The following is a 26,428-nucleotide window of genomic DNA, read 5'->3' on the forward strand; positions in this document are numbered from 1 at the left end:
TCACTTCCGACACGGGGTGGGGTGGCCGTGGCGCGCAGGCGCGCGGGGCGGTTCCGAAGTGAGTTCTGCGCCGGCAAGTTCCAGAGGCTGCTATAGCGCTGGCGGGCCGCAGCGGCTCCACGTGCTCCCTGCCGCCGGTTGAAACCGTTGGCAGGCGCCGGCTGAGGTGAGCGGCGGCGGCGGCCAGGGGTCTCCGAGCAGGAGGGCTGCGGCCGCACCCGCGTTTGCACCGTCCGCCCCTCCGCGAGCTCCTGCGTTCAGACTCTGCGCACTGGGGACTGAGGGGCTCCGGGCTTAGGGTGGCCGTTTCGTCCCGGGTTTAAAACGCAAAAGCCCCCGGGCCTGGCCAGACCGGGTCGGTTGGATCCCGCCGCGCTGGGGATCCGCTTGCTGCACGTTGGGGACAAGGCTCTGCGAGTCTCGGGAGCTCGGTCCCTAAGGGAAGGCCCCAGGGCCAGTGGTCGAGAGCACCGACGGAAGACCAGAATAACCGCGTGCCGGGGATTGTCATTAGCTGGATGTGAGACCTGGTGCTGGGCACTTAACCTCTTAGTGCCTGTGTCACGTGTGAAAAGGGATTGCTGTAGAACCTGACTTGGGGGGCTGGAGGGTTACTGGAGTGGAAAGGTGTTAGCCTCCGATGACGTTGCAGTTGGTACTCAGTAAATGTCAGAATATTCTGCAGCACCTACCTCTGAGGAGAAGGGGAGGGAAGAGAGGTGCGCTGTGCACTTGGAAGCCTTTCTGCAGACAAGGCCCCGTGGGTACTTGTTTACACTGTGGGCCAGGCTCCCTGTGTCTAGCATCGTTTCTGACAAGTAGTAGTTAACCAAGTGAGAGGATGCTATTTGAACAGTGCAGGTGATGTACTGGGAAAGTCTGAAGTTATCTGAGCCTGGCTTTGCTCATCTGCTAAGTGGAAATAGGGGCACTTACTCCCAAATGCTTGTGCAAGGGCCAAAGAAGAGCTTGAAAGCACATTGCAGCCTTTGTCATCTCCATATGCAAAGGTTTAGGGGCAATAGTGCTCAGGGTATGCTTGTGTGTTCTCTTGAACTATGCCTGTGGTTTTTGGAACTCTACCCCTGGAAGGGACTTGAGTCTCTTCTAATTGGCTTAACCCTTTGCTTTATAGATGGGGAGAACTTGAAGTTGGTTTTGTTGAGGTTGTTTGTTTCCTTTTTTGAGATAGGCTCTTACTATGTTGCCCAATCCTCCTGCCTCAGTCCTGATGTAACGGGGACTGCAATTATAGCCACTGTGCCAGCAGAACTTGAAATTTGGGGGGCTTGTTTTTTCTTGTGCTGGGGATTGAACTCAGGGGTGCTCTACCACAGATCTGCATCCCCAACTCTTTTTATTTTTTATTTTGAGACAGGGTCTTGCTAAGTTGTCCAGGCTGACCTCAAGATTGTACTCCTGCCTCGCCCCCTGAGTACCTGGGATCACACGTGTGTACCTCTATGCCTGGCTAGAACTTGAAGTTTAAAGGGGCAGTGGTTTGTTGGAGGTTGCATCCTGACTGGGCTTTGTGCTTGGGTTGCCAGTCTGGCCCCTTAGATGGGCTGTTTTTGGTGTGGGTGTGGTAGTAATGGGGTGTAGGTCAGTATGTGTGTTGTGGGGACGATGTTTTAACATGATTTTTAAAGAAAATAAAAATATACAGAAAATGTAGAGGAAGGAAGGTTAAAAGAAGAATCCCTTCAAATTCTAATATATAACCAAACTTAGGAGCATGTATTCAGGGAACAGAGTGGTAGAGTAGGCCCTTGAGGAATAAGGAGCCAGAGGTGACTGGAGTGACTTATGAAGACAGATGGATGAGTTGAGGATCCTCTTTAAAGGAACAGCGGTTTGGTCGGGGACTGGGTGTGATAGTATTGATGTATAAGTCAACAGGTCATAGAGAAACCTTCCTGTAGTTGGGTGAGGAGGAGGCCTCCACATCTGGTATTTTGTTTAACTTTCCACACTATGCTTTGAGATGGATATCAGACCCATTTCACAAATAACAGGTCTGATGTCTGAGTTTCTATGATCTTTGGCAGATGCAGACTTCAGCTCAAGTCCTTCCCCAAGCCCAGGCCCAGGCCAATAAAACGTGGCCACCACCTTGTTAAAAGAAGGGGCTAGGCTGTAGCTCAGTGGTAGAGTGGTTGCCTCCCATGCGCAAGGCCCCGGGTTCAATCCCCAGCACCACCCCCCAAAAAAGACTTAAGATGCCCAGGGTTTTTCTCAAGTTCTCAGCCCTTTCCTGGCCACTGCCTGCTGCCCCCAAATTCAGCAAATTAATACCTGACAGCCTCTGCCGTGACGTGGTTGTTCTCCTTGCCCAGTTTGCACTGCTTTTTGGGTTCTAATATTTATGAATGGAAAATTGTTATTTCCCACATTTTGGATGAGGCTTTCACGTTCCAAGAGTTACGGCCAAGCAAATGGCAAGGCTGTGACAGGCAAGGTAGTGGCAGAATGTCTTGCAGGCTGCCTCAGCCACTTGCTGTGACCTTGGGCAGATCACTTAACTTCCAGAGCTTGCTCTTCTCTGCAGACAGTGATTGTGCAGTCATGGCTGACCTGGGTAATGGATACACCTGGTTTTATGAGTAGGAAGTGACTTTATAGAGAGCCAAGGTCCTGTTTTCTGTCCTCGGGCCCTCGTATTTTTCTAGGATGTGGTATATGAGAGCTCAGTACATTTACCAGACACATGAATAGATAGCACACACAGAGGACCTGCTCAGCTTGAAGCAAGAGTCTCTGGGTGTACCTGGTAGGATAACCCTTACTGCACACTTAGCATTCAGCAAATGTCACTGGATTGAATCATAGATTGTATTTGGCTCGCGAACCAGAGTGTGCTCCCAATCAGTCCAAGAGCACTACTTTCTGTTCGTCTTCTTTTTCAGCATGCCCACATATCTGAAAAGAAGAGCACATAGAATCTCTGTGGCTGTGTTGGGACCCAGCATTGGGTGCACACAGGGAGTGAAGAGTCAATGAAGCAAAAGGGGACTTTTATTTAAGTCCAGCAACACTAAAAAATGCTGTCTTCTTACACTTTGCAACAAGTATCTGAGCCCTAAGTGTGTCATCTTCATGCAGTTTTAAGCTTTTGTAACTTCAAAAGCATAAATGGTAAGCATAAAACTTACCAAAACATCATTTGAAAGTTTTAATTATTCAAAGTCCATTCACATTTATCTTGTGGAATTTGAATAATACAATGTTTTTTTAGGCTATGTTTGCTGTCTTCAGTTAGCGCACATGATGTCTTTTTTGAATTTTGTAACATCAAACTTCTGAAATTGTTAAGCCTGCACTAAGACTTGGGACCCTGTCTGCAGGGAGCGAGCTGGTTTTGAGCTTACTGTTCTTCACAGCCCATGCAAAGTGTTTACTTCATAAATGTAAGGTATTTTCTCTAGGGACCAGGTCCAGTGTGAGGCACAGTCAAGGTGACTCCTGGGCTATTGCTGGGGTGTCCTCAGGGCTCTGAATAAGCTCTTTGCAGATCTTACCTCAGTAGTTAAGCAGGTGGACACACTGTTCTGAGTTCATGGCAAGTATAAAAAACCCCAAGGAAGGCAGGCAGGGCCTGAGTTCTGACTTCATGCAGTCCACTCGTTCTTCCTTAAAATATGTAGATAAATAAAAGACCAAGTGAAAATGTGTGGAGAGATATTTTTCAAATGGACATGCGATCCAATTCTCAGAATGGCGTGAACACAGTGTGGACAGCTTCCAGAGGGATGCCATGTGGTGCATATCTTCTGAGCATCTTTTTGTCAATACCACTAGCATCTTTCCTTCAGTATATTTTGTTTCCTGCTGTCCTGCCCAAGTCTTTAATTCTTGCCTTCCACCACAGACCCATCCTGTAGGGAATTGGATCCTAAGGTTCATGAAAGCTTTTCTCCCCACCCTCTCTGTCATAGTCAAGAAACAGTTTCCTCATAGCAGAAGTTATAAAGCTCTAAGTCATATTTAAGTTTGCAGAGATGTTTGCCCTGTGAAGGTGCTTTAAAATTTTCCAGCAGATAATTTGTTTCGCCACAGTGGCTTCTACCAAGTGGGTATGATGGAAGCCCATTTCTTGGTGATAACCCATGATCCCTTGGTCTTAACCCAAAAGTGCACCTCCAGACTCATAGTGTGACGTTGGCCCTTGTTGCAAAATGGCTGTTTTTGTTGCCTGACATTTATTGAACTCCATCTGCCTTATGCAGCATGATAAGCTTCGAGGGAACTGGATCATGGTCAACATGATCCCAGCTCCCCAAGCTTGTGACTCTATCACTCATCTTTACAGTAACCAGGTGCCCTAGGGTTGTAACGTCTGCATTCCTTGGGATTTGGCCAGGCATAGCCGACCACGTGCCTGCCCCTGTGAGGGAAGATTGGTCAGGCAACCCTGATAACAGGCTGTGGAGGGGACCCAGCACACCCAGGGTCAGTGGGCCTGCGGTTTGTACCTAGTATAAAAGGTGAACTGGAGCCCATTGGGTAAGAAGCCTGCTCAAGAGACCAGCTGGGCCTTTGAACCCTGGAGAGGCTAGCAAATGGCCTTGAGCAGCCCTGATCCTTGTTAGGTGTGACCTCACTAGCTATGATCTGGAACATGGTGAAGGGGAGATGCAGTTCATGCATGAGGATCCCTGTAAACCAGTGGTAGCTCTTGTGTGGAAGGATTCCTGGGGTGGGTTGGGTGGAGTCTTACCCTGAAGCAAGTAGTGTTGACTTCCTTGATCCTCTCTTCCTGCTCATAATGAGGAAGACAGGGTTGGGCTAAACAGTTCTCAATATCTTTGCTGATTTATAATGTAAAACAATGCTCTAAACCAGTGATAAAAGTTTATAGAAGCATGGAAAGTTACCCTGAGTGCTTAGTGCTTAGATGAATCTGTATTTTGTTGAGCACAGTATCACCCCCTGAGCTTATAATATAGATACTGTATAATGGGCAGTGCTCAGGATACCTGGGGCACCTGGGTTTGTGAGCTCCTTGAGTAATTCAGCACCCAGCATTTGGGATACTTAGATATGGTTACATTTCTTTCTGACTGATCTGGCAAGAAGCCATGTGAAGGAGACCCTCACCAGCTCCCTGTTCAGAGACCAAGGGGTATGATCTCATACCTGTGAATGTTTTTGGAACCTAGAGAATTCATTTTTAGAGTTTTCCCCTTTCTACAGCTCTCTGTTCCCCTTCTTATTTTGTTATTATATTTGGGACCTGGAATAGTTGGCAGGGTATACAGACATTGCAAGGCCTTTTATAATTTTCATTGTGTATAAATGAAACTTATTCTTCCCACACAGTTCTGCCAATCTGCCAAGGTTAAATTTATTTCTGTTACTATGTATCCTGGGGCAAGTTTCTTAATCTCTCCAGATAAATTTTAAACAGTGATAATCCTTCCCTAGGGAAGGGTAGGGTTTGTTTGAGGGCTAAATTAGATACACATAAGCTCTTAGAATAGAGCCTGATACATGATAAACACACATTCAATAAATGTTAGCCCTAGTGATGGTTTACTTACATGGGTGGTAGGGTTGTTCATAGATGGCTGATCAACTTTGAATCTGTTATTATGTGAAATTATCATTAAAAAGTTAACTGTAGGGCTGGGGTTGTGGCTCAGTGGTAGAGAGCTTGCCTAGCACATACAAGGCACTAGGTTCCATCCTCAGCACCACATAGCAATAGATAGATGGATGGATGGATACATGGTGTCCATCTACAACTATAAAACTTAACTGTAGTCATACAGCATGGTGGCGCACGCTGGTACTGGGGAGGCTATGGCAGGAGAATCACAAATTCAAGGCCAGACTTGAATTAAAAGGGCTGGCAGTGTAGCTCAGTGGTACAGGGCCCCTGAGTTCAATTCCCAGTACTGTAAACAAACAAATCAAGTTAAGTTACTTGTGTGAATCATTTGTTGAACAGAAGTTTTAGTTTTTGTTTTCTGTTTTGAATTTTGTTTTTTTTTTTTTAGGACAAGAGTTAAAGCCTATCTTGGATAGAGAGTATTTAACCATTTAGGTAAAATGGTATTTTTTACATGCAATGCATGTGGTGAATCAGTGAAGAAAATACAAGTGGAAAAGCATGTGTCTGTCTGCAGAAACTGTGAATGCCTTTCTTGCATTGACTGCGGTAGAGACTTCTGGTAAGTTCCGCATAATTCATGTAGACCCACAACGAAGGTTCAGACCAGATTTGGATCCCTAGCCCCACAAAGCTTAGAAGAATAGAAACAAATTTGAGGAAAGAAACTTAAGGGAAGGGGCTGGGATTGTGGCTTAGTGACTGAGCGCGTGCCTCGAACATGTGAGGCCCTGAGTTCAATCCTCAGCACCACATGAAAAGAAAAGAAAAAAAAAAAAGAAACTTAAGGAGAAAAAAACAAAACTCGTAGGGCCCACTGACTACAATTGGAAACCATATGCATTTTTAAAGAAAAGGCCAAGAGAAGGGGAACTAGAGCAGCCAGAACACTTCTTAGACAGTAGATGGCTCATCCTGTGGCCACTGTCAGTGACCAGGTCCAGGGAAGCATATGTCCAGAGTGAGGTTTGAGGGCTTCGGAGCTGTTTTGTTAGAGCAAAGCTGTGCTCTACCCATCCCTCAGAAGGGATGAACTAAGCCAGAAAGTGAGTTAAGGGGGGTGGCAGGGGACAGATGTGCATTGTGCAGACAGGGGGAGCAGCTGTCATCAGGGCCCCCAACCTGCGTGGCAGTCTAATGGTGGGACTTCTGCTCTCTTTGAAGGGGTGATGACTATAAAAACCACGTGAAGTGCATAAGTGAAGATCAGAAATATGGTGGCAAGGGCTACGAAGGCAAAGCCCACAAAGGCGACATGAAGCAGCAGGCCTGGATCCAGGTACTGGCTTCCCATCCCCACAGTGGCCTTGACCGACCCCCTCCTCTTCCTTCAGAAGCCTGAGAGACTAAGAGCAAGCATTCATCCATGCAGAGCATCTGCAGCATCATGTCTTAGCCCAGCCTGAAGGCCAATTTATCTTCTTGTAATAGAGTTATTTTCTAACTGTTAACACAACTGGGAGGTGTTTTGTCTTTAATAAGTGTGTTTTACACATTTCTCTCTAAAGTATTTGAGAATTCTCACTAGCTTTCTTTTGACTAGAAAATCAAGTAGAAATTTTCAGGTCTTTCTCTTGTAGTGTTAATGCAGCTTTTGCAGCTGAAACACTGTTAATCTGTCATGTCTGCTATCAGGATCAAGCAAAATAGACATTTTCATAGGTATAAGGAATTTTCTATTTAAATAAAATGAAAATGTGTACAATAAAAAGTGGCAAAAGCAATGAAATTCCTATTTGGGAAGCATGACATTGCAGAAGGGAAGATTTAGAAAAGGAGATAGAGAATTAAAGACATATGTTATCCATGTGAAGATTTCATATTTTCCTGAAAACCAAATTAATAGCTTCTGACACTGACTAGCTCTCTGAAATGGCGTACTCCTATGGGGACAGTTCTATTTACAAAGGACTTGCCATTTCTGCCCAGTGCAGGGTGAAGAGCTGGTGAACCTGTATCTTAACTGTGAAGTCGAGACTGTTGACCACTGGCACCTTGGGTCACTCTCTCTGATATCCTGAGACTCAGGTGACATTTCTGGGTGCTGGGGCATGTATAGTTCCACCTCTGCTGTCATTACACTTGAAAGAAATCCTCAAAGGCAGGGTGGGGTGAGCTGCGTGGCTGGTACTTGGGACAGAACCTGTGAAGCCTAGGGTGCTGATTTTGTGTTGACAGAAGAGGTTTGCTGACCCTTGCTCTGTGCTTCAGTGGTCCTCTTGGTGTAGATCAAGAACTTCACTCTGGTTCCATCTGGGCTGCTGGTCACCACTCCCATCCCATGGATCCAACGCCCTGGGTGCCCTTAGCAGGTGGATCAGAGGACGTGGGTTAAGCCAGGAGAACACGCTGGGGTCGTTCTTGTAGACATGGGTTTGAGGGTTTTGTTCTTTCCCTTTATTTCCCTCATTAAAAAATAAATAAATAAATAATATATATATATATATATCACACACATACACACACACACACACACACTTAAGTAATCCAGTCAGGAGGGACCCTGTTCTTCACAGGCTTTAGTTGTTAGTGCTGGGGACCTTTTCTTCTTTCACAATTAGCCTTGACCATTTCATCCTCCAGCTGTTCCTGTTTTGTTCAGCCTTCCTGTGGGTTCAGAGTTCCCAGGAATGCCACTTGCATTGGTCCCATCCCTGTCGGCAGCTGGCCCTCTCAGACCTTGCCCATTTCAACTTCAACAGTCTGCTCGCTTCTCTCTCTTTCTGTTAATTTTGATAACTTTATTGTTTTAATAAAAAAATAAGTAGCTATTTAATTTTTAGGAAAAAATAGTCAAGTACTAACAGAAAGATTATACAGAAGAAAACAACACACGCTCCGAACACCAATCAGCCAGAGTGGACCAGACCTATGCAGTTGGCTGGGCAGCGTCCACATGCCTCTGGGCTTGTGCAAACCTGGACGCTGGAGAAGCATCTCACTCTGTGGGCCCTGGTGTTGCCTTTGGACCTCGTCACCAGTGCCCTGTGCTCTTCTGCCTGGTTTTTCCTCGTTCATGCTTGTCTTGCCTTCTTAGTCGGTGCAGCCTGGATGCCGTACACAGCTTTGGCTAACCGTTGTCTTAGGACCCTGTCTCCATGTTTCTGGTCTGCTTATATGTAGATTCTCTTCTTTCTTACGCAGGGACACTTTCCTATGTCATATTTGCTGAGCTTCATTGTCCATCTTAGGTTGACTCACTGGTGACTGTCCCTCCTGTCTGCTGACAGATCTCTAACCTAAGTAATTATTGCCTCTGACTTTACTGGGATTGCTGAAGTGTTTCGTGTGCTCTTGCTATTTTGGTTTTATTTATTAGATCTTAATACTACTGTTTTGTTCTCATTTTATACCCTCTACTATCTGTTTTTCTGTGATTCTTGATTCCATTGATGTAGGGATATATTTTTCAGTTTTTTTTTTTTTTTGCCATGGTAATGTGTATATTTTAATAGCTTAAATTTATTTATTTGTTTGTATGCAGTGCTAAGGATCGAACCCAGTGCCTCACACATGCTAGGCAAATGCTGTGCCACAAAGCTACACTCGCAACCCCCATGATAAGATACTTACCATTTTATAGTGTACTTAAACTCAGGTACATTCATGTCACTCTTCAGCCATCGCTGCTGCCCATCTCCAGAACTTTCATCTTCCCCAGTTGAAACACTGTCCCATTAAACACTCATCTCTCCATCCCCACGTCATTTTGGTTTCTTATTTTTATTTTTATGTTTTGGTGGTGCCGGGGATTGAACCCAGTGCTCACATGAGCTAGGCAAGTGCTCTTCCACTGGCAATGCCCCCAGCCCTTCTGTTCTATTTTCCGCCACTATTTTCTGCTTGCCTGTCCTAAGGACCTCGCATGAGTGGGAGCATGCATCCTCTGTCCTTTTGTGATGGCTCATTTCACTGAACATGATTTCGGGGTATGCTCATGTCGTAGCATCTGTCAGAGTTTCTTTTCTCTTTAAGGCTGAAGAACATTCCACTGTTTATCCATTCACCTGTCAGTGGACACTTGATTCCTGTCACATCCCTGCTTTCATTTCTTCTAGGCATGTACCTAGAGGTAGAGTTACTGGATCATAGGGTAATTCTCTTTTGCTTTTTTTTTTTTTTTTATTTTTTTTGAGGCAGCTATGTACTGATTTCTGTAGCAATTGCATCATTTCACATTCCCACCAATAATGTATAAGGGTTGTAATTTCTCTTCAACACTCGTAATTTTCTGTTTTTAGTTTTCATAATAACCATCCTAATGGGTGTGAAATGTTATCTTTCTGTGGTTTTGGTTTGTATTTTGCTTATGATTTTAGCATCTTTTCATGTATTAATTGACCATTTGTACATCTTAGGAGAAATGTCTATTCAAGTTAATTGCTCATTTTTTAATTAAGTAGGAGTTTTTTGGTAAGAGTCCAATTTCATTTTTTTCAGGATAATTTAAAAGATTTAAAATTATCAACACTTCAAAAAGCAGTCATTTGTGACATGCTGCTATAATTAGAACAACCAATTTTTGAGTTACTGTTCAAGGAATTTCAACAGCAAACTTAGAGCTTCCTTAAAACATAAAAATTGAGACAGTGAATTGATGCAGACATACTGCATCTGAGAAGAATACTTGTGAATATTAATACTCCGCTAAATATAATCCCTGGCACTGTGACTTGAACCAGGCTTTTAAATTGGATTAGGCCAACCTGGGACAAGGCTTCAATGGAGGAAGGAATAGGATTCAAACTTGGGATAACTTGAAATGCCAGAGACAATGAGGAGATGTGTTTTGAGGGAGCAGAGTTACATATCAGAACAACAGGAAAATGTTTAAAAAATTATGTTTCAAAGCATATGCATCAGCACCTCATGGTGGGAGAGTCTGAAAAGTGCATATAAATGAGAGCCAAGATACACCTTAGTCTTGCTCATTGCAAGGTGTGGAATTTTGTTCAGGGTCATTGCATTTTGTTCAGGGTCACTACTAAATTGTGGGAACTTCAGAAATAAAGATTCTGCTTTTTTATAATGAATGATTTTAGTTAAAATATTTGAGCAGGTAAAAGCTCATGAGCATCATGGTGACTTTCAGGTTTTACCTCTCAAATATTCCTGAGAAAACTAAGGAGAAAAAGCAGCTTTTCTCACTTTCTAAAAACTCTTTTTTGGAGGTTGTTGAGACTTTTCGAGATGAAAGATAACAGACAATGGTGCAGCTAATGGACACACTGGGGAGACTGCTTGCCACTTAAACCAAACATGAAGAAAACTTTTAAAAAATCTGCTTTAAACTGCAAGGCAAAACGCTGCTCAAACCGAACAGAGCAGGGTCCTTGGCTAAGTGCAGGATAAAGCGTGATTATCCTCTTGAAGTCCCTGATACTTCATGCATGCAGTTCAGTTTGGGGAAAATAGTTTAAAGTATCTCTTAGAAAAAATTAATTTACACTTTGCATCACAAACAACAGTGGTTGCGATGTCCGGTGCCACCAAGCAGCCTTCGTTCTGTCTCATACAGCAGAAAGCAAATCCAAGGTGGGACGGACGTGCCGGGTGGTGGTGGAATGAGTCCTCATTGACTTCGCCTCCAGGGTAGTAACCTGCTACGTATCCAACTTCTGTGCCACAGTGGTTGATGATCCAATCGTGCCTGTTGAAAGGCAGCTCCATCCAGGAACGAGTTCTTGCCCTTGGCAAACACTTTCCTCCAAATCAGATCAAGGATGGATCCTGCGCAGCATGTGGGCTTCCCCTGTGCACTGTTCTGACTGAATTGTAATATTATACATATCCTTCGGTATCCTCACCCTTTCACTCCACCCTTTCCTTAACATGGCATTCCAAAACGTCTGTTTGGAAGGATAACCCACTCTTTCTGTAAATCTGCTCGTGGAATCGCTGATTCCTCTCTGACGGTAGACAACACGAAGGGCTGATGTGAGGCCTGTGTTTGGTTGGGTGGTGGCATCAGATTTGAAGGATTGGGGTTCTCCTGATTCTTAGCAGAGCACCTGTAAGGGGCCCTGCACCGTCTTGGTGGGCAGGCACAGAGTAGGTTTTGCTCTCACAGGTTGGAACCCTCACAGAGGGTTCTGCATTCAGTGGACAGCCTTTCCTTTTCCCTTCATGCATCGGGCATCCTGAAGACGATGATGCTGTCTGATGATCTGAAGCATTTGAGGTCGGAACTGGAACAGCAGGAGTAGAGGCTGACAGAACCCCCACTTGGAATCAGTGTGGACTCCAGACAGTTTTAAATTTCCAGCTGCTGCCGTCTCCACCTTCCTCTCGCTGGGTCACTGCTGTTTACGTGGTCACTGCCAGTGTTCTCAAACAGCACTCCGCTGGCTGCATTCTTCTTTGTGTGAATATCCACTTTTCCCAGCGCCATTTGTTGAAGAGACTTTTCATTCTTCACTGACTGGTCTTGATGCCTTTGTTGAAAATCATTTGACCACATATGCAAAGGTTTATTTTGGGGCTCTGAATTCTGTGCTTCTGTCTATATGTCTGTCTATGCAGTGCCACATTGTTTTATAGCTTTGTTTTCTTTTCTTTTTTTGGTACTGGTGATTGAAAGCAGGGGCCCTTAACCACTGAGCCACACCCCTAGCCCTTTTTTGTATTTTATTTAGAGACAGGGTCTCACTGAGTTGCTTAGTGCTTCACTGTTGCTAAGGCTGGCTTTGAACTCAAAATCCTCCTGTCTCAGCCTCCCTAGCCATGAGGATTACAGGCATGTGCCACCATACCTGGCTTGTAATAAGTTTTGAGATCAAAACTTTTTTATTGTTTCAAAATTGTTTTAGCTATTTGGAGTCCCCCAATGATTCCCTGTAATTTTAGGATGGATTTCCTAAAAAAAAAAAAAAAATCATTTATATTTATCTGTCTCAACTAGGTTTCAGTAGGAATTGTGCTGGATCTCTAGGTTGCTCTGGGAAGTATTGACATTTACAATCTTAGGTCTTCTAATCCATGAGCATGGCATCTCTTTCTATTTATCAGTGTCTTTAATTTCTCTTAGTATGTTTTATAGTTTTCAGAATACATGTCTTTTACCTGTTTGATTTTTGGTTTTTTCCTTACTATTCTTTTTTATGTTATTATAAAGGGAACTATTTTCTTAATTTCCTTTTTGAATTGGTCATTGTTGGTATATTTTGTTACCAGGGATTGAATCCAGGGGTATTCAACCACTGAGCCACATCCCCAGCCCTTTTTTATATTTTATTTAGAGACAAGGTCTTGCTGAATTGCTTAGGGCCTTGCTAAATTGCTGAGGCTAGCTTTGAACTTGCAATCCTCCTACCTCTGCCTTTGGAGCTGCTGGTATTACAGGTGAGCGCCACTGCTCTCAGTGCAACCAGATTTTTGAGAGTAGATTTTGTATCTTGCAGCTTTGCTGAATTGATTTATTAGTCCTAACAGTTATTTGTGTTGAAGGTGTAGAGTTTTATACATAAAGTCATTCCTCCGTACAGGTCATCTATGAACAGGGATAATTTTGTTTTGTCCTTTCCAGTTAGGAAGACTTTTATCTCTTTTTCTTGTCAACTGCTCTAGGACTCCATTTCTATGTCAAATAGAAGTTAATATATTTTGAAGCATAAGCAGTACTACAGGATCCGTACTTCAGATGTGAACTCTTTGGTCAGGGCAAGGACTTTTAGTTTGGCTTTCATGAAACGCATGGGTTGGTTATTTATTGTTTTCTTTTTTTATAGAAAATTAATGAATTAATAAGGAAACCCAATGTCAGCCCCAAAGTGAGAGAACTGTTAAAGCAAATTAGTGCTTTTGACAACGTTCCCAGGAAAAAGGCCAAATTTCAGGTATGGATTTCATTGGCTTTCTGAATGGGTGGGGGGCTGGACCTGTGTGTATCTTGTCACAGTGGGATAAGTAGTTCTTTTTTTTCTTTTTTGTTCCTTACAGAATTGGATGAAGAACAGTTTAAAAGTTCATAATGAATCCATTCTGGAGCAAGTGTGGAATATCTTTTCTGAAGCTTCCAGCGATGTAAGTTAGAGCTAATTTTAGATTGTTGCAAGAATAATTAGTAATAATGAAATGGGAATGTCTATATTTGGAGGTCAAGGTAGCCTGCTTTTTCAGAGACCCTCTGTCTTCATTTATGGGAAAGAGTAAACTGAGTGCACTGCAGGGAAGATTTCCTTATTGTACAGAGAAAGGTATTTAATCCCAACATTTGATAAGGGTCCCAGCGGACATGTATATACTGGTATATCTATCAGGCAGTGGATGTGTTGGAAAGAACAGGAGTTTGGATTTCTGACAGCCCAGGTTCAAAGCCCTGCTATGTAGTTTGCCAGGTGTATTATCATTGGCACATTAGTTAACCTCTAAGCCTCAGTTTCCTAATCTAAAAAATGTGGATAGTAATACTCATTCATTTATTCCTATTTACTGGGTCCTAATCTGTGCTAGGTCCTCAAGAAAAAATAGAAAGCACATCAGGAGGGAATGGTGCTATGAAGAGAAAGAAAACCGGGTAGGACATAGTGGCCAGGTGGACCTTCAGACGCAGGGTGAGGTGTGAAGCCTCTGTGGGAGTGTTGGAGCAGAGGAGGGTACCCAGCATTTAGTGATGTCCGTCTCCTTCCTTCTGGTGGGGAGCAAATCCTATTTGAATATTCATGATCAACCACCTGCTAGTGAAAACTATTTGAAAGAGAGAGTCCTAAATGAGGAATGCCTGTATGGAAGGTCTTACTTGGATATATTTTAACCACTCTGTTGGTCACTTTGTTAATTCACAATTGTTTCCCACTAATTTCATTATATATTGTTCCTGTTTGGAGCTTATGTGCTTCTTGGAAACTCATATCAAAAGTTTTAAAAAAAACAGCAGGGCTCTAACTGGTCTTATTCTAGTCAAATTTTTAGGAGTTGTTTGCTTTGTGCAGAGAAAATAGTTTTGGTGACAAATTATGGTCGATCAGTGGACAGCCCCTGGTAATCTCAGTTCTGTCAGCGCTGGCTGGTGGGGCTGCCTGTGCCTTTGCCCAGTGATCCTTCTGCACACCCTGTGTTGGTGGGACACAGCCAAAGGTCCTGGGGCTTCATTTGTCCATGAGTCAAACGCCTGTCCTCCTGGAACTCTGTCCTTCTCGACTATCTAGCTTCTCTCCCATGGTGGTTGGCCGTGGCCCCTGCACATGCGGCTATAATTAGGTCCTGCCCTCAAGGGCTACATTCTAGGGGGTTGGAGACTTCCCTTAGTGCCAGGTCCAGGTGAGTGTGGGAAGAGACAGAAAAAAGGCAGGTAAGGCAGGACTTTTCCATTACAGAAGAGCCAGGCAGAGCACCCTCGGGACAGCAGGAATGAAGAAGAAAGAAAGTGGGAAAGAATTGGTCTGCCCACCTTGCCCATCTTGCATGGTGGAGCTGGTGTGGGTGTGGGGCGAGGTACCAGCTGGAGACTTGGCATACACTGGGGAGAAGGGAGGCTGAAGGCTTTGGCACTCAGTGCTTCTGTACTATCATTTGGGCATTGGACGCCCCGCAAGGGCCCATGTGGCTTGGTACCCAGGGTGGCACTGCTGGGATATGGTGGAACCCTTAGGGAGTAGGGCCAGGTGGGAGGGCCTCAGGGCATTGGGAGGCATGCCCTTCAGGAGGAATGTGGCCTCGACCCCTTGTCCTCACGGTTTCCTCCCTCACAGGGTGAGTACCTTGCTTCCCCATGTACTCTTTCCATGAAGTGTCACCCTTGCCTGAGGCTCTGAGCAATGGGGCAGCTCGATCTTGGACCAAACCTTTGGAACCATGAGCCAAAATGAACACAAAAAAGTTAATTGCCTCAGGGATTTTTATTATAATCATGGGAAGCTGATTAACGCATTATAATAATGCCTTACCAGAAAATATGAACAGAATTGCAGGAGAGATGTGAAGTTTCCTCCTGAGTCTATTTCCAGATTCATCCTTGACCTCTTTTCCCATGATCCTTGGCAGCTTTATGTTGTGAACTGTGACTGAGTTCCTAGTGCTGCTCCTTCAGGTGTGGTGTGATAGGTCTGAGTGCTTGTGTCCTGGTGAGAGCTGCCCACAGGAGGAGGACTATAGGTAACCTGCCCCACATTGTCCGGCTGGTGAGGAACAGGTTGGGATGTACATGTATCCCTGCAGCTGAGTCTTGGCCCCTGCCTTCCTCTGCAGATGATAGGGCTCCCAAAGCCATCTGTTTCATTGCCCTGGCTTATATCCCAAAAGAGAGGGACTCAGTGTGCACCAAGGAATGGGGCTGAGCTGTGCTAATGTCATGTTATATGTAGGATCTATGCGCTAATCTTAATTGGGTAACTAAGAGACAGAAGATCTGTCTTGTTCTAGTATACATAGTTATTTAGTTTTCTTTGGTTCTGTATTGGTCCATTTTCTTCTTTCTTTCCTTTCTTTTTTTGTGTGGTGCTAGGGATTGAACCCAGGGCCTTGTGCATAGAAAGCAAGCACTGTACCAACTGAGCTATATCCCCAGCCCTATATTAGTCCATTTTCTGTTGCTATACCAAAATGCCTGAGTCTGGGTGCTTTAAAAAGAAAAGAGGCTTATTTAGCTCATAGTCTTGGAGTCTGAATGTCCAAGATCAGGCATCCAACATGTGTTCAGCCTCTGGTGAGGGCTCCTCTGGCTGTATCACAGAATGGCAGGCGGCATCATGGTAGGAGTGTTTTTTGAAGGGATCACATGGTAAGACTGGAAGCCAGAGGAGTTCACAGGGTTAGGCTTGCTCCATTTATAACTACCTTCTCTTGAGAGAACTAACTCGCCTGGAGAGACCAACATCAGTTCCTTCTCAGGGCAGCGTCCCCAGTGACCTAATCACCTTCTGCCGCGTCCTACCTCTTAAAGGTTCTCCCACTGCAAGGCTGCCACACTGCAGCCCACTTGCACGCAGCATGTCAGCCTTTGAAGGATGCTGAAGCATATCTAGAGCCTGGCAGGTCCCCTGCTCTGTTCCTCACGTTCTGTGTAGGGTCCCTTGCCATCCTCCAAGGGCAGCCGTCTCATCTGGGTAGTGATGGTGGTAGCACTTCCTTGGCTAGCCCTTGATGGCTTTCAGAACTCTCCACGTTCATTGGGCCGGTTGGTTGGGCATCCATGGTGAGAGGCACACAGTGTCTCTTCTCATTTTATTCACACCCCAGTGGGGTAAGGTGAGTGTGACAACCTTTTACTTTCAGATTAAGAAATAGATTCGGAGAAGAGAAAAAACTTGCCTTGATTAGTCACCTGACTAGTAATGAGCAGATCTGGAACTTGAACCAGGCCTATAAACACATAGATCTTTGATTCCGACCACACCTGAGTGCTCTCTTCCCACCTAAATGAAAGATGATTAGTGAGCAGAGTTCAAGATCTGGCTTAGGTGATATAAGGCTCTTTATTCTTTCAAGTGGAATGAAAGTATCTCTTCAGTGCAGAGGGTGTGGGCTGGGGGAGTTTTCCCCCACTTGGTATTTTTATTGCCATATTTTCACAGTTGGGGGGTTCACAATTGTAAAATGGTGAGTGATAAAAGCATTTTCCTTGAACAGTTCATTTTGAGATACAGATAATGATGTGAATGTTTGGTTCTCCCAGATCAAATATTGATATGTTTCTTGGTTTTGCTTAACAATCAGGAGCCATTTAGTAAGGGGCAAGATCAGCAGCCTCCTAACCAAGTGGCAAAGTCATGTTCAGAAGCCTCCACCAAGACTCCAGAGTCCTCCAAGACTAATGACTCCACAGAAAAGCAAGCAGAAGCAAAGAAGAATAAAAGAGAAAGGAAGGAAGAACGGCAGAAAAACAGAAAAAGAGAAAAGAAAGAACTGAAATTAGAAAACCATCAGGACAATTCAAGGAGCCAAAAGCCCAAGAAGCCCAAAAAAGGACAGGAGGCTGACCTTGAGGCTGCAGGGGAGAGGGGGTCCACGGCCAATGGCTCCATAGGGAAGAAGGGCAAGAAGAAGAAGGGCCAGGGCAAGCAGGCGAGAGAGGAGGACGCTGACAGGGTCAGGGGCCCCAAGGAGGACCCCAGCAAGGTGGAGATGAAGGCCGCTGTGGGAAAAAGGAAGCGGAAGCACTCGATAGGTACACGGCCGGGCTCTGGGGTGTCATCGGGTGGCCAGGCTGCCACTTTGAACCAGGGAGGGAATAACATAAGCCTTGGGTCCAGCTGACCTGTGCCTCCCATCCCATTCCTCCTCTGCAACATGCGGGACGGTACCAGCCATGGTCCTGGGCTGCCTGGAGATAAGGAGGGGGACGGTCTCGTGGGTCTAGCGTGGCAGAGCTCTCCTGAGGAGTAGCAGCTATCAAATGCAAACCTTTAAAAAAATTTTTTTTTCTAAACTTAGCTGAAGCAGATTCTAAGATGAAAAAGATGAAGTTCCCAGGACACCCTGAGGCTGGAGAAGCAGAGGATGATGAAGCTCCTACGAAAGGTACCTCTGCGCCATTTGAAGAGCATCGCCTACTTAGTTTGGGGAAGGAGCCGGCAGAGATGCCCCTTTCCTGGGATGGATCAGGTACTTCTGGTAAGTCATGCCCTCCAAAGGCATGTCTAAGGATTTACAGCAAAATGAGCGCTCTGGGGTTTGTATTATAGTGAGTCTGTATTATAGTGCCTCTGTCCCTTTGTCTTTGAGGAAAAAGGGAGGATAGTCTGGATTGGAAATATGTATGTTAGTTTTCCATTACTGTAACAAATATCTGAAATAGTCAAAACTGTGAAGAGAAGGTTTGCTTTGGCTCCCAGGTCAGAGGTCTTGGTCCATGGCGGGTTGGCCTGGTATTTGGGGCCTGTGGTGGCGAGTATGTGGTGGAGCAGAGTGGCTCACTTCATGGCCAGGAAGTAAAAGGAAGAGGATGAGACTGGGGTCCCACTGTGTCCTTTAAGGGCATGTTCCCAGGGCTCAGGAAGACCTCACATTAGCTACTGGGAGGTAGGAACCTCCACACTGGGACCTAGCCTTTAACAAGGGGACATTCTAGATTTCAGATCCACTGTTATCTCCTGCCTGCATCTTGTATTGTAGGTGCTGGCCGTTCCTGTTATCTAGAAATACCCTTGGTCCAGGAAGATTTGACTGTGCCCCTTTCTAGCTTTGAGTCTGTTCCTGGGGCCTCCTTACCTGGAGCTCCATGGCTACCCACTCCCTCAGCCAGTATATGTATTGTTAAAATGCAGTCCCTCTCCTTCAAGGCTCGCCTTACATGCAGCCTCATACGTGGGAAGCTCCAGCTTCCTCAGGCCTGAGGCTTTCCCTCCTGCTGGGAAGTATGTGTGGTTTGTCCACCCGATTCTGTCAGTCAAGAGTGGACCCAAGGAATCAGGTGAGCATTGCAGCTTTATTTGTGGGGATCACTTACTGCCGAGGTGGATTAGATCTCTTAGCTTGAGCCCCCACTCCTAACTGTGTGGGCATTTTAGCATTTAAATTGTTGGACTAGGGTATAGTGCTCGCCTAGGGTGCCTGAGGCCAGAGGAAGAAGAGTGTATTTTAAAGCAATTGTAGGTGCACATTGAATCACGTGTAGGAAGTACTTGACTTAAGCATGCTCACAAAGCTGTTATTTTATTTTATTCATTTGTTTATATGTGGTGCTGAGAATCGAACCCAGGGCCTCACACATGCTTCACTGTATTTCCCCACGGGCAGCACCTGAGAGCCCGTAGTGCACGTCAGCCTGGACGTGGGCATTGATGCAGGCACGGTGGAGAGCATTGCTGCCCCACAGGATGCCCCTGCCACGTCCACTCCCCGCCTCACCTCTGGCAGCCACTGGTCCATTCTCCATTTCTGTAATTTCTGGACGGTGTGTGAGTGACTCCGCCAGCGTTCTTCTCGGTGACCCATCTGGTTGCTACAGTGTCAGCAGTCCATCGCTTTCTCTGCTTAGTCACACCCCATGGAAGGGATGCGCTGTTTCTTTCCCATTCACCTCCAAGGCTGTCTGGCTGTTTCCAGCATCCGGTTATTGTACGTACAGCTGCTGGGGACGTTCATGTCCAGGTTTTGCATGAGCAAAAGTCAGCTGCCCTGTGTAAATGGCCATTGGTGCAGGGCTGTGTGCGTCGTCTTGTGGTGGCATGATCACTTTTTTAAGAACACTGCCAGGCCTAGGGCTGTCTATTAGTAGTAGAGTGCTTACCTAGCATGCCCGAGGCCCTGGGGTCAGTCCCCAGCCCTGCAAAAAAACCTCCAGATCAAACAAACAAACAAAAACCTGTGGGGACTTGGGAAGCACAGCTGTGCACCTCACCAGTGGTCTCAGGCTGTCCTGCATCTGCTGATGTTGTGGTGGGTGAACAGGGAAGCGCGCCGTGGTTTCAGTTGCCCCTTCTCTGGCTAGTGATGCTGGATGACTGTGTGTGCTTGTCTGCCCTCTGTATCTGTCTCTTCATTGAAGTACTTGATTTTGGCATTTGGTCCATTTTCTTCCCCCCACCCCCCACCCCAGTGCTGGGGATTGAACCCAGGTTCTTGTGCATGCAAGGGCAAGCACTCTAACTGAGCTATATCCCCAGCCCTGGCCCATTTTTTGAATGGATTGATTGGGGTTTTTGTTTTTTGTTTTTGTTTGTTTTCTAGGCTTTTCTTATTGGTCAGACCTTTTTTTTTTTTTTAATTCTTCTTAGTTGGTCAAACCTTTTTTTTTAAACATTTTAAAATTTTATTATCTTTATTTTATTCATTTGTTTATATGTGGTGCTGAGAATTGAACCCAGGGCCTCACACATGCTAGGCAAGTGCTTTACCACTGAGCCACACCTCCAGCCCTGGTCAAACCTTTTTAACACACAGAATTTTTACGTATGGAAGGTGTGCGACTCAATGTCTGCTCATGTGTGTGCAGATTGAGCTCGTCAGCTATCCCTCACCCTGTGTGTTTATGGGTGCAAGTGCTGGTGTGTGTAGTGAGAGCTCTTGAGACACTCTCACCAAGCTGCAAGTGTGTGCTCTAAATGGTTTATAGTCTCACATGTTATATATTTGTAAGTCCATGGTCTGTTTTGAGGCAGTTTTTATATATGGCATGGGCTTTTATTAAACTTCCTGTTGTAAATGGCTTTCTCTCCTGATTGCTGATGGAGGAGGATGTGCCAGTTAGGACTCCCTAGGGCCTCCACTGGCGCAGCTGGGGTAGCCTTGGAGTGGCCCACTGCTGGGTGAGAGTCCTGTTCCATCCTGGCCTCTGGCTCCAGGGCTGTGGCTGGTGGGGTGTGGTGAGCACACCCATCTGTGGCATTTGCTTGAGGAAGTTGTTCTTGTGTCGGTCTGTGCCTCACTGGCTGCTCCTTCCTGCTCCTGCCAAGACAGCAGGCTTCTCTGGGCTCGTCCTGGCCTCACCATCGGCCTTCCAGTATGCTGGCTTCAGCAGATTCAGAACATGCAAGGCCAGAAGTGGCAGCCTGTCTTCTTCCCACCTCCGAGGGTCGCCTGGGCTTGCTGCTGCAGCTTCTGCTCTTGCCTGTGCTTCGCAGGACTGGGGAAAGCACACTGCCACCAAAGCAAGCGCCCTGGCTGAGCCCTTTCTTGGCATTGCTCCCTCTCTGAAGCTGCTTGGGTGCTCCTTGTGTGTTCTTGGCTGTGCTTAGTCAGCCTCCTGATCTTGGTGGCTGCTGGGTGAATCTCTGTTTTCCATGAGATACAAGTTACCTTTCTGTAATTCCAGCTGCTTAGGAGGCTGAGGGAGAAGGATCACAAATTGGAGGACTGCCTGGGCAACTTGGCGAGACCCTGACTCAAGATAAAATAAGAAATGGTAGGGGTGTTGCTCAGTGGTAGGCATTTGCAAGGCCCTGAGTTGGATCCCCAGTGTCACCAAAAAAAAGGAGAGAAAACCAGAAGTCACCTTTCACAGGGCTTTGTCCTGGTGCTGGTGCTCTGGCTGCCCTCTCACTGCAGAAGGAGTCCTTGGAAAGATCGTTAGTGCTTCCTGCTTGGGCTGACACAGGGGTTGTCACCTGGTACTCTGGCATTCTGTGCATGGGAGGGGCAGGTCATTTCCCCAGAAGCAAACAGATGCGCAGAAATTGTTTCTTTCTTTTTTGTGTGTGTTTGTGTTACAACACAATAAAATCTCTTACATGTTCTTTGTGTTGTAGGTAAATTCAACTGGAAGGGAACTATTAAAGCAGTCCTGAGACAGGCCCCGGATGGTGAGCTGTCGATCAAGAAGCTAAGGAAAAAGGTACAGGGTCTAAACACATCCCAGGAACGGCTAGGATAATTTATTTTAAATATATACTGATGGGTTTTTACCTAGAATACAAAGAGAGAGAGAGTGTGTGTCACAGTTTTTAAGCTGCTCCCTTTGTCCCTGTCTGGGGCAGGAATTGAGCCAAACCCACCACACAGACTCAGCCAAGGCAGCTCCTAGATCTTGGACTTGCTGTCCGACTGTTTGAAGAGAGGCTCCGTTTATTTATGTTATGTTTGAAAATGGTTGTTTTGGATGGTTTTTTTCCTTTTTACTTGTTCCAAAGCAGTGGTTTCTTTGTTTTTTTGCACTGTGTCTGTGTGACAAACACAGACAGCTGCTGGTGTTCACAGGTAGAGCACACCTGTGCACGCAGTACGCTGAAAGACCTGTAAGGTAAGTTTCCAGGACAGATGCATCCCCTTGACATCCGCTTTTTTTTGCTCAGGTTTTAGCTCAGTATTACACGGTGACAAACGACCGTCACAGATGTGAGGAGGAGCTCTTGGTCATCTTCAACAAGAAAGTCAGCAAGAACCCCACCTTCAAGTTAATAAAGGACAAAGTCAAGCTTCTGAAATGAGCATTTCATACTTAGAAACTGAGCCCATTCTGTTGACTTCTTCCTCTTACTGCTGTTTGTAAAGTGTGTAGGGAATTAGAACAACTCAAATCTTGTTTTATGAAGCTGTATTTTTAAGTTAAGGAAAAAATATATTTTTGTTAGAACTTTTATGAAAAAATAAAATATATTCTTGCCCAGAATTCTAAGTCTGTTGTGGGAGAAGTCATTGTACTTTGAAAAGTACTTCTTGTAGAAAAATTTTTTTTAATGTAGTACAGTGACAAGTCAGAAGTAATTTCTCCTGTGATCAGACTAGAAAGGATTCATTTCAACCACATCATTTCTATTCATTTCCCACCAGGGCTTTTGTGCATTTGATTGTCTGTGTTGTAACAACGTGCCTGTCAATGGCAGTATTTGATCCGTGGATGGTTGTGACAGTGGTCTTTTGTCTGTGGGGATTCTTATTTAGCCAAAAGTTTACTCCTCAGAGGAGGCTGGTCTGTAGCAGTGTAGGCCATATACACTCTGGCCAGGCTGCCTTTGGCCAAGGACAGATGGCCATGGACTCCCACTCAGGGGTGTGGCCTGTGGCCAAGAGTGGAAGTGCAGGGAAATAGCCATTGAAGACAGAGCACGCGGCTGAGCTGACCACTGCTCTGGTGCCCCCTCAGCTGAACTGCTGCAGAAGCGAGATTGATCTGAGGTGTGGCTCACTGGGCTGGAGGGGAGCCGCGTGTCACCTCTTTTTGATATGGAGTAGGTTTTGCCCACAAGTCCTTTATATACCTGGTGCGTCTGGTAAGATGCTTTAAGATACTCCTTTAGCCAGTATTGTCGGTACTCATCCTGCAGGTGACAGTGAGACTGGGGCGAGTGCCACAGGAGGGAGAAGATATTGGTGCAGGGTGACTCCATTTGAGCCTTCAAGATAAGCCCAGGGAGCCAGCTTGTCTGCCAGCGGAGCTGGTTCTCAGCAGGGCTGTGCTGTTGTGCAAGGGTGAACCCAGGGCTCTCGTCTGAAAAGGACGTAGACTGCAGAATCAGGCCTAGAGCCGGGTCCTCTTTGTCCTTTCCTGGCCAGCCTTGCTGAACCTCACTTTCCTCATCTGGACAACAGGATGTAGAGGTTCCTTGGGTTGGAGTGAATGAATGAATATACAGCAAACCTAAAACCCATTCAGTGTTGCCATTGTTGCTGTTCCGGGAACCACGGTTGAGCCATGAGATCTGCAGACGACTGGAAAGCAAAGGGAGAAGTAAGAAGAGAAGGTGGCCCAGACCACATGCCTAACTTGGGACAGACACTGAACACAGCTGCTGCCAAGACCAGCCTGGACATCCCCTGTTCTAGTGCCCAGGTGCAGAAGTGTGCCTTCTGTCCTTGCAGCATGACAGACAGGTGCAGAGCAACCTAGCCCCAGAGGATCACAGTGCTGCTCAGTCACCATGGCATTTCCAAATGTAGATGGATTTCTATTTTTCTGTCAAAATTTGTCAATTTCACTGTGGTGGCTTTGAGGCAAAGTTTGGAGAATGTGACAAAATTAAAATGTGTATTTAACTCTGGTCAAATCCTCATTTCTGTCATCTTTTTCAGCGGTTGCCCAGGCTCTACAGCAGGGACTTCCCTAGGCAGAGCAACTCTCCAGGGAGCCTGGAGGGGGTGCCCCTCAGATCCCTTGAAGCCTCAGGATAGTGATGGTGATTCCGCCAGTCCATGTCATGAAGTGTGTCTTGATTGGACACTGCATTTGGTGGCAGGAAGGGCTGACTGGGGTCTGACTGCACTGCATGATCCACGGGTCATCAACAAGGTCCTTGCAACAAAGCTTACCCTCTTCAATTTTTGGCAATTGTCATACATGACCTTGAAGCTCCAAGGGCTTTAGAAACAACTGGTGTTAGGCTTCCCAGCTCTCTTAAGTCTCAGTTGAATATCTAGTCAGATGCTCCCATTTCTGCCTGTCCTTGGGCTAATCTGATGAGTGGGCACTCAGGAATCCCAAACCTACTAGGAACACATTTTGACACCATGGTCTTACCTTGACGGCTCTTATTTCCCCCCTTATTCCTGACATTTGTCTACTGTGTATGCTGGCCATTTTCCATGAATCTGCTTCCCCAGCAGGATTTGTGAGCACACGGGATTTACCAGCCTCCAAAAGATGGAGGTTTGTGATTTGCATGCTGGCGCTTCTTAGGCCACATGAGGCATTCTGGTGAGAAAACACTTGTGAGCAGGAGCCAGGGGAGAGGAAGCCAGACTGCCCTGACTCTGAACTGTTAGGGCAGAGGGGCATTTTATGGGGACGCCTTGAGAGTTGCAAAAGTCACTCAAGCTTTCTTAGTGGAGTAAGTTGACTCCTCTGAGGAACTGTGGCTTCTCCAGAACTCCAGCCCTGGTTCTCTGGTTAGACCCACTTCAGGGCAGTTGTGAGAACAAACTTAATAAAGTCAAAATGAATAGCATTTTTGCAGATCTGCAGGTTTTCCTGAATACCTTTGAAAAGCTCTCATATTATCCTTGGAGCATCACATATTTATGTTCCTTTTAAAGTGAAAACTTGAGTTGACAGGTAGTCTTAAATGATTTCCTCTTATAATCTCACTGGCTTCTGATTGCCTCTTCCAAAACAGATTTCTAGGGTTTTTTTTAAGTGTCTCAGAGACAATTACTTGCAGTTGAATAAGGAAAGTCTCAAGAGACCTCTGCCATCTGATTTGTCTCCATCAGTTAAGGCTGTTGGTAGTGTACCTCTGTTCTTTATTTCTCCATTGAAAACTGACCCTCCTCACTGGTTTTATTCTTTTAGTCTCGATGATGAACCTGGGCTTCAGCATGAAGTTGATAGTGGTGTGTTTTTGATTTTAGCTGAATTCAGAGCCATGACATGATAGCACTCAAGATTGCTTCCTTGAGGAAGGACATTGGAGATCACTCCTTGTCCTGGTCTAAGATAGGAAAGCACATTCTCTGTGTCTATCCATGCCTTGCGACCACTCGGTTCTCAGAATATATTCAGCCTTTATCCCTCCTTCCCATTAAGCTTTCAAGAAGTGGCTAAAATAGGCCTTCTAAATTCTCAACTTGCTGAGCAGGGTGAGCATATTGTATTTCTCATTTATTAGAAAGTGTTATTTTATAGTGATTCCTAAATTACACGTGGGCAAGAGGTTGTTCATGTAGTTAATCCCTGTTCTCGGTCCAGTAAACTGGATTTTGGCAAAAGAGCAGGTACACATGAGAACACTCGCCCTGTCAGTTTGAAAGAGGGATACTGGTCACAGGTGTGTGGGGGGACGTCACAAAGAGGCCCTGTCCTCTCGTGTGTGCTGAGCTGGGCTTTTCCTCACCACACAGGTTGACTCCTGAAGCCTCTGGTTCCCTAGGGGAAGCCCTTTGTCATCAGAGCCTTTCTAAGTCACAGGACTAATCAAATCATTCTGGATGGTTACCCTAGGCCAAGCTCTGTGCCAAGTCCTGGGGTACACAGGTCTCTGGGAAGGGGAGACAAGCATCAAGTCAAAAGGGAAAGTCCTATTGGTCCTACTGTGGGCAGAGGGGGACTTTGTTGGTAAATCTTTCAGGGTGGGGATGGATGGTGCTGGTCATGCGAGCCCACTAGAGTGATTCTGGAAAGATAAGGGGCTATTCACTGCCTCCATGGTGTAGGATGGAATCTTTTCCATATTGTGTCCCTTCATCTCCCCCCCGTGTGGGGGGCAGGATGAGGTGATGGGCCCTGAATGGGACCATATGCCTGCCTGACATGAGGCCAAGCTGAGCTCTGTATCCTACGAGCCAATGGCCTGGCCCCTTGCTTCTTTCCGCCTAATACGCTCCAAATGATCCGGCTGCAGCAAAGAACCATGTGGCCAAATCATGCAGCATAGCCACATTTAAAGGAAACCCACTTCAACTTTAAAGTTACAACCTAATTTACAGTTAATGTCTAATAGGACAAAGACACACCTACAGCTGCCAAACACACACGCGAGTTAGTATTTTGATGCAAACCTGTTGGAGTTT

At 45.8% G+C, this 26,428-nt stretch overlaps 1 protein-coding gene and 1 pseudogene across 3 annotated transcripts; one reads left to right on the plus strand and one right to left on the minus strand.

Annotated features, from left to right (window-relative positions):
• The first annotated feature begins 30 nt into the window (after positions 1–30).
• Lyar (Ly1 antibody reactive) lies at positions 31–23,970 on the plus strand. Of its 3 annotated transcripts, XM_071614137.1 has the most exons (10): positions 31–166; positions 1,379–1,451; positions 6,000–6,173; positions 6,776–6,890; positions 13,339–13,446; positions 13,550–13,633; positions 17,264–17,714; positions 17,981–18,160; positions 21,736–21,821; positions 22,279–23,970. In XM_071614137.1, the coding sequence occupies exons 3-10, from the start codon at positions 6,052–6,054 to the stop codon at positions 22,411–22,413; spliced, it is 1,281 nt and encodes a 426-aa protein (XP_071470238.1). In that variant the 5' UTR covers positions 31–166; positions 1,379–1,451; positions 6,000–6,051; the 3' UTR covers positions 22,414–23,970. The 3 variants fall into 3 exon arrangements, with proteins under 3 accessions (XP_071470238.1, XP_027795347.2, XP_071470239.1); XM_027939546.2 differs by lacking the exon at positions 1,379–1,451; XM_071614138.1 differs by lacking the exons at positions 31–166; positions 1,379–1,451 and adding an exon at positions 3,117–3,135.
• On the minus strand, positions 10,898–11,743 carry LOC114093984 (holocytochrome c-type synthase pseudogene; annotated as a pseudogene).
• Positions 23,971–26,428: the final 2,458 nt, after the last annotated feature.

This window comes from Marmota flaviventris, chromosome 7, assembly GCF_047511675.1.
Source record: "Marmota flaviventris isolate mMarFla1 chromosome 7, mMarFla1.hap1, whole genome shotgun sequence".
Lineage (NCBI taxonomy): Eukaryota > Metazoa > Chordata > Mammalia > Rodentia > Sciuridae > Marmota > Marmota flaviventris.

Excerpts from the sequence above, each read along its gene's own strand:
- Lyar (XM_071614137.1), top strand. The coding sequence starts at position 6,052 with ATGGTATTTTTTACATGCAATGCATGTGGTGAATCAGTGAAGAAAATA. Across the intron at positions 6,174-6,775 it reads GACTGCGGTAGAGACTTCTG|GGGTGATGACTATAAAAACC; the intron begins GTAAGTTCCGCA and ends CTCTCTTTGAAG. Across the intron at positions 13,634-17,263 it reads TTTCTGAAGCTTCCAGCGAT|GAGCCATTTAGTAAGGGGCA; the intron begins GTAAGTTAGAGC and ends CTTAACAATCAG.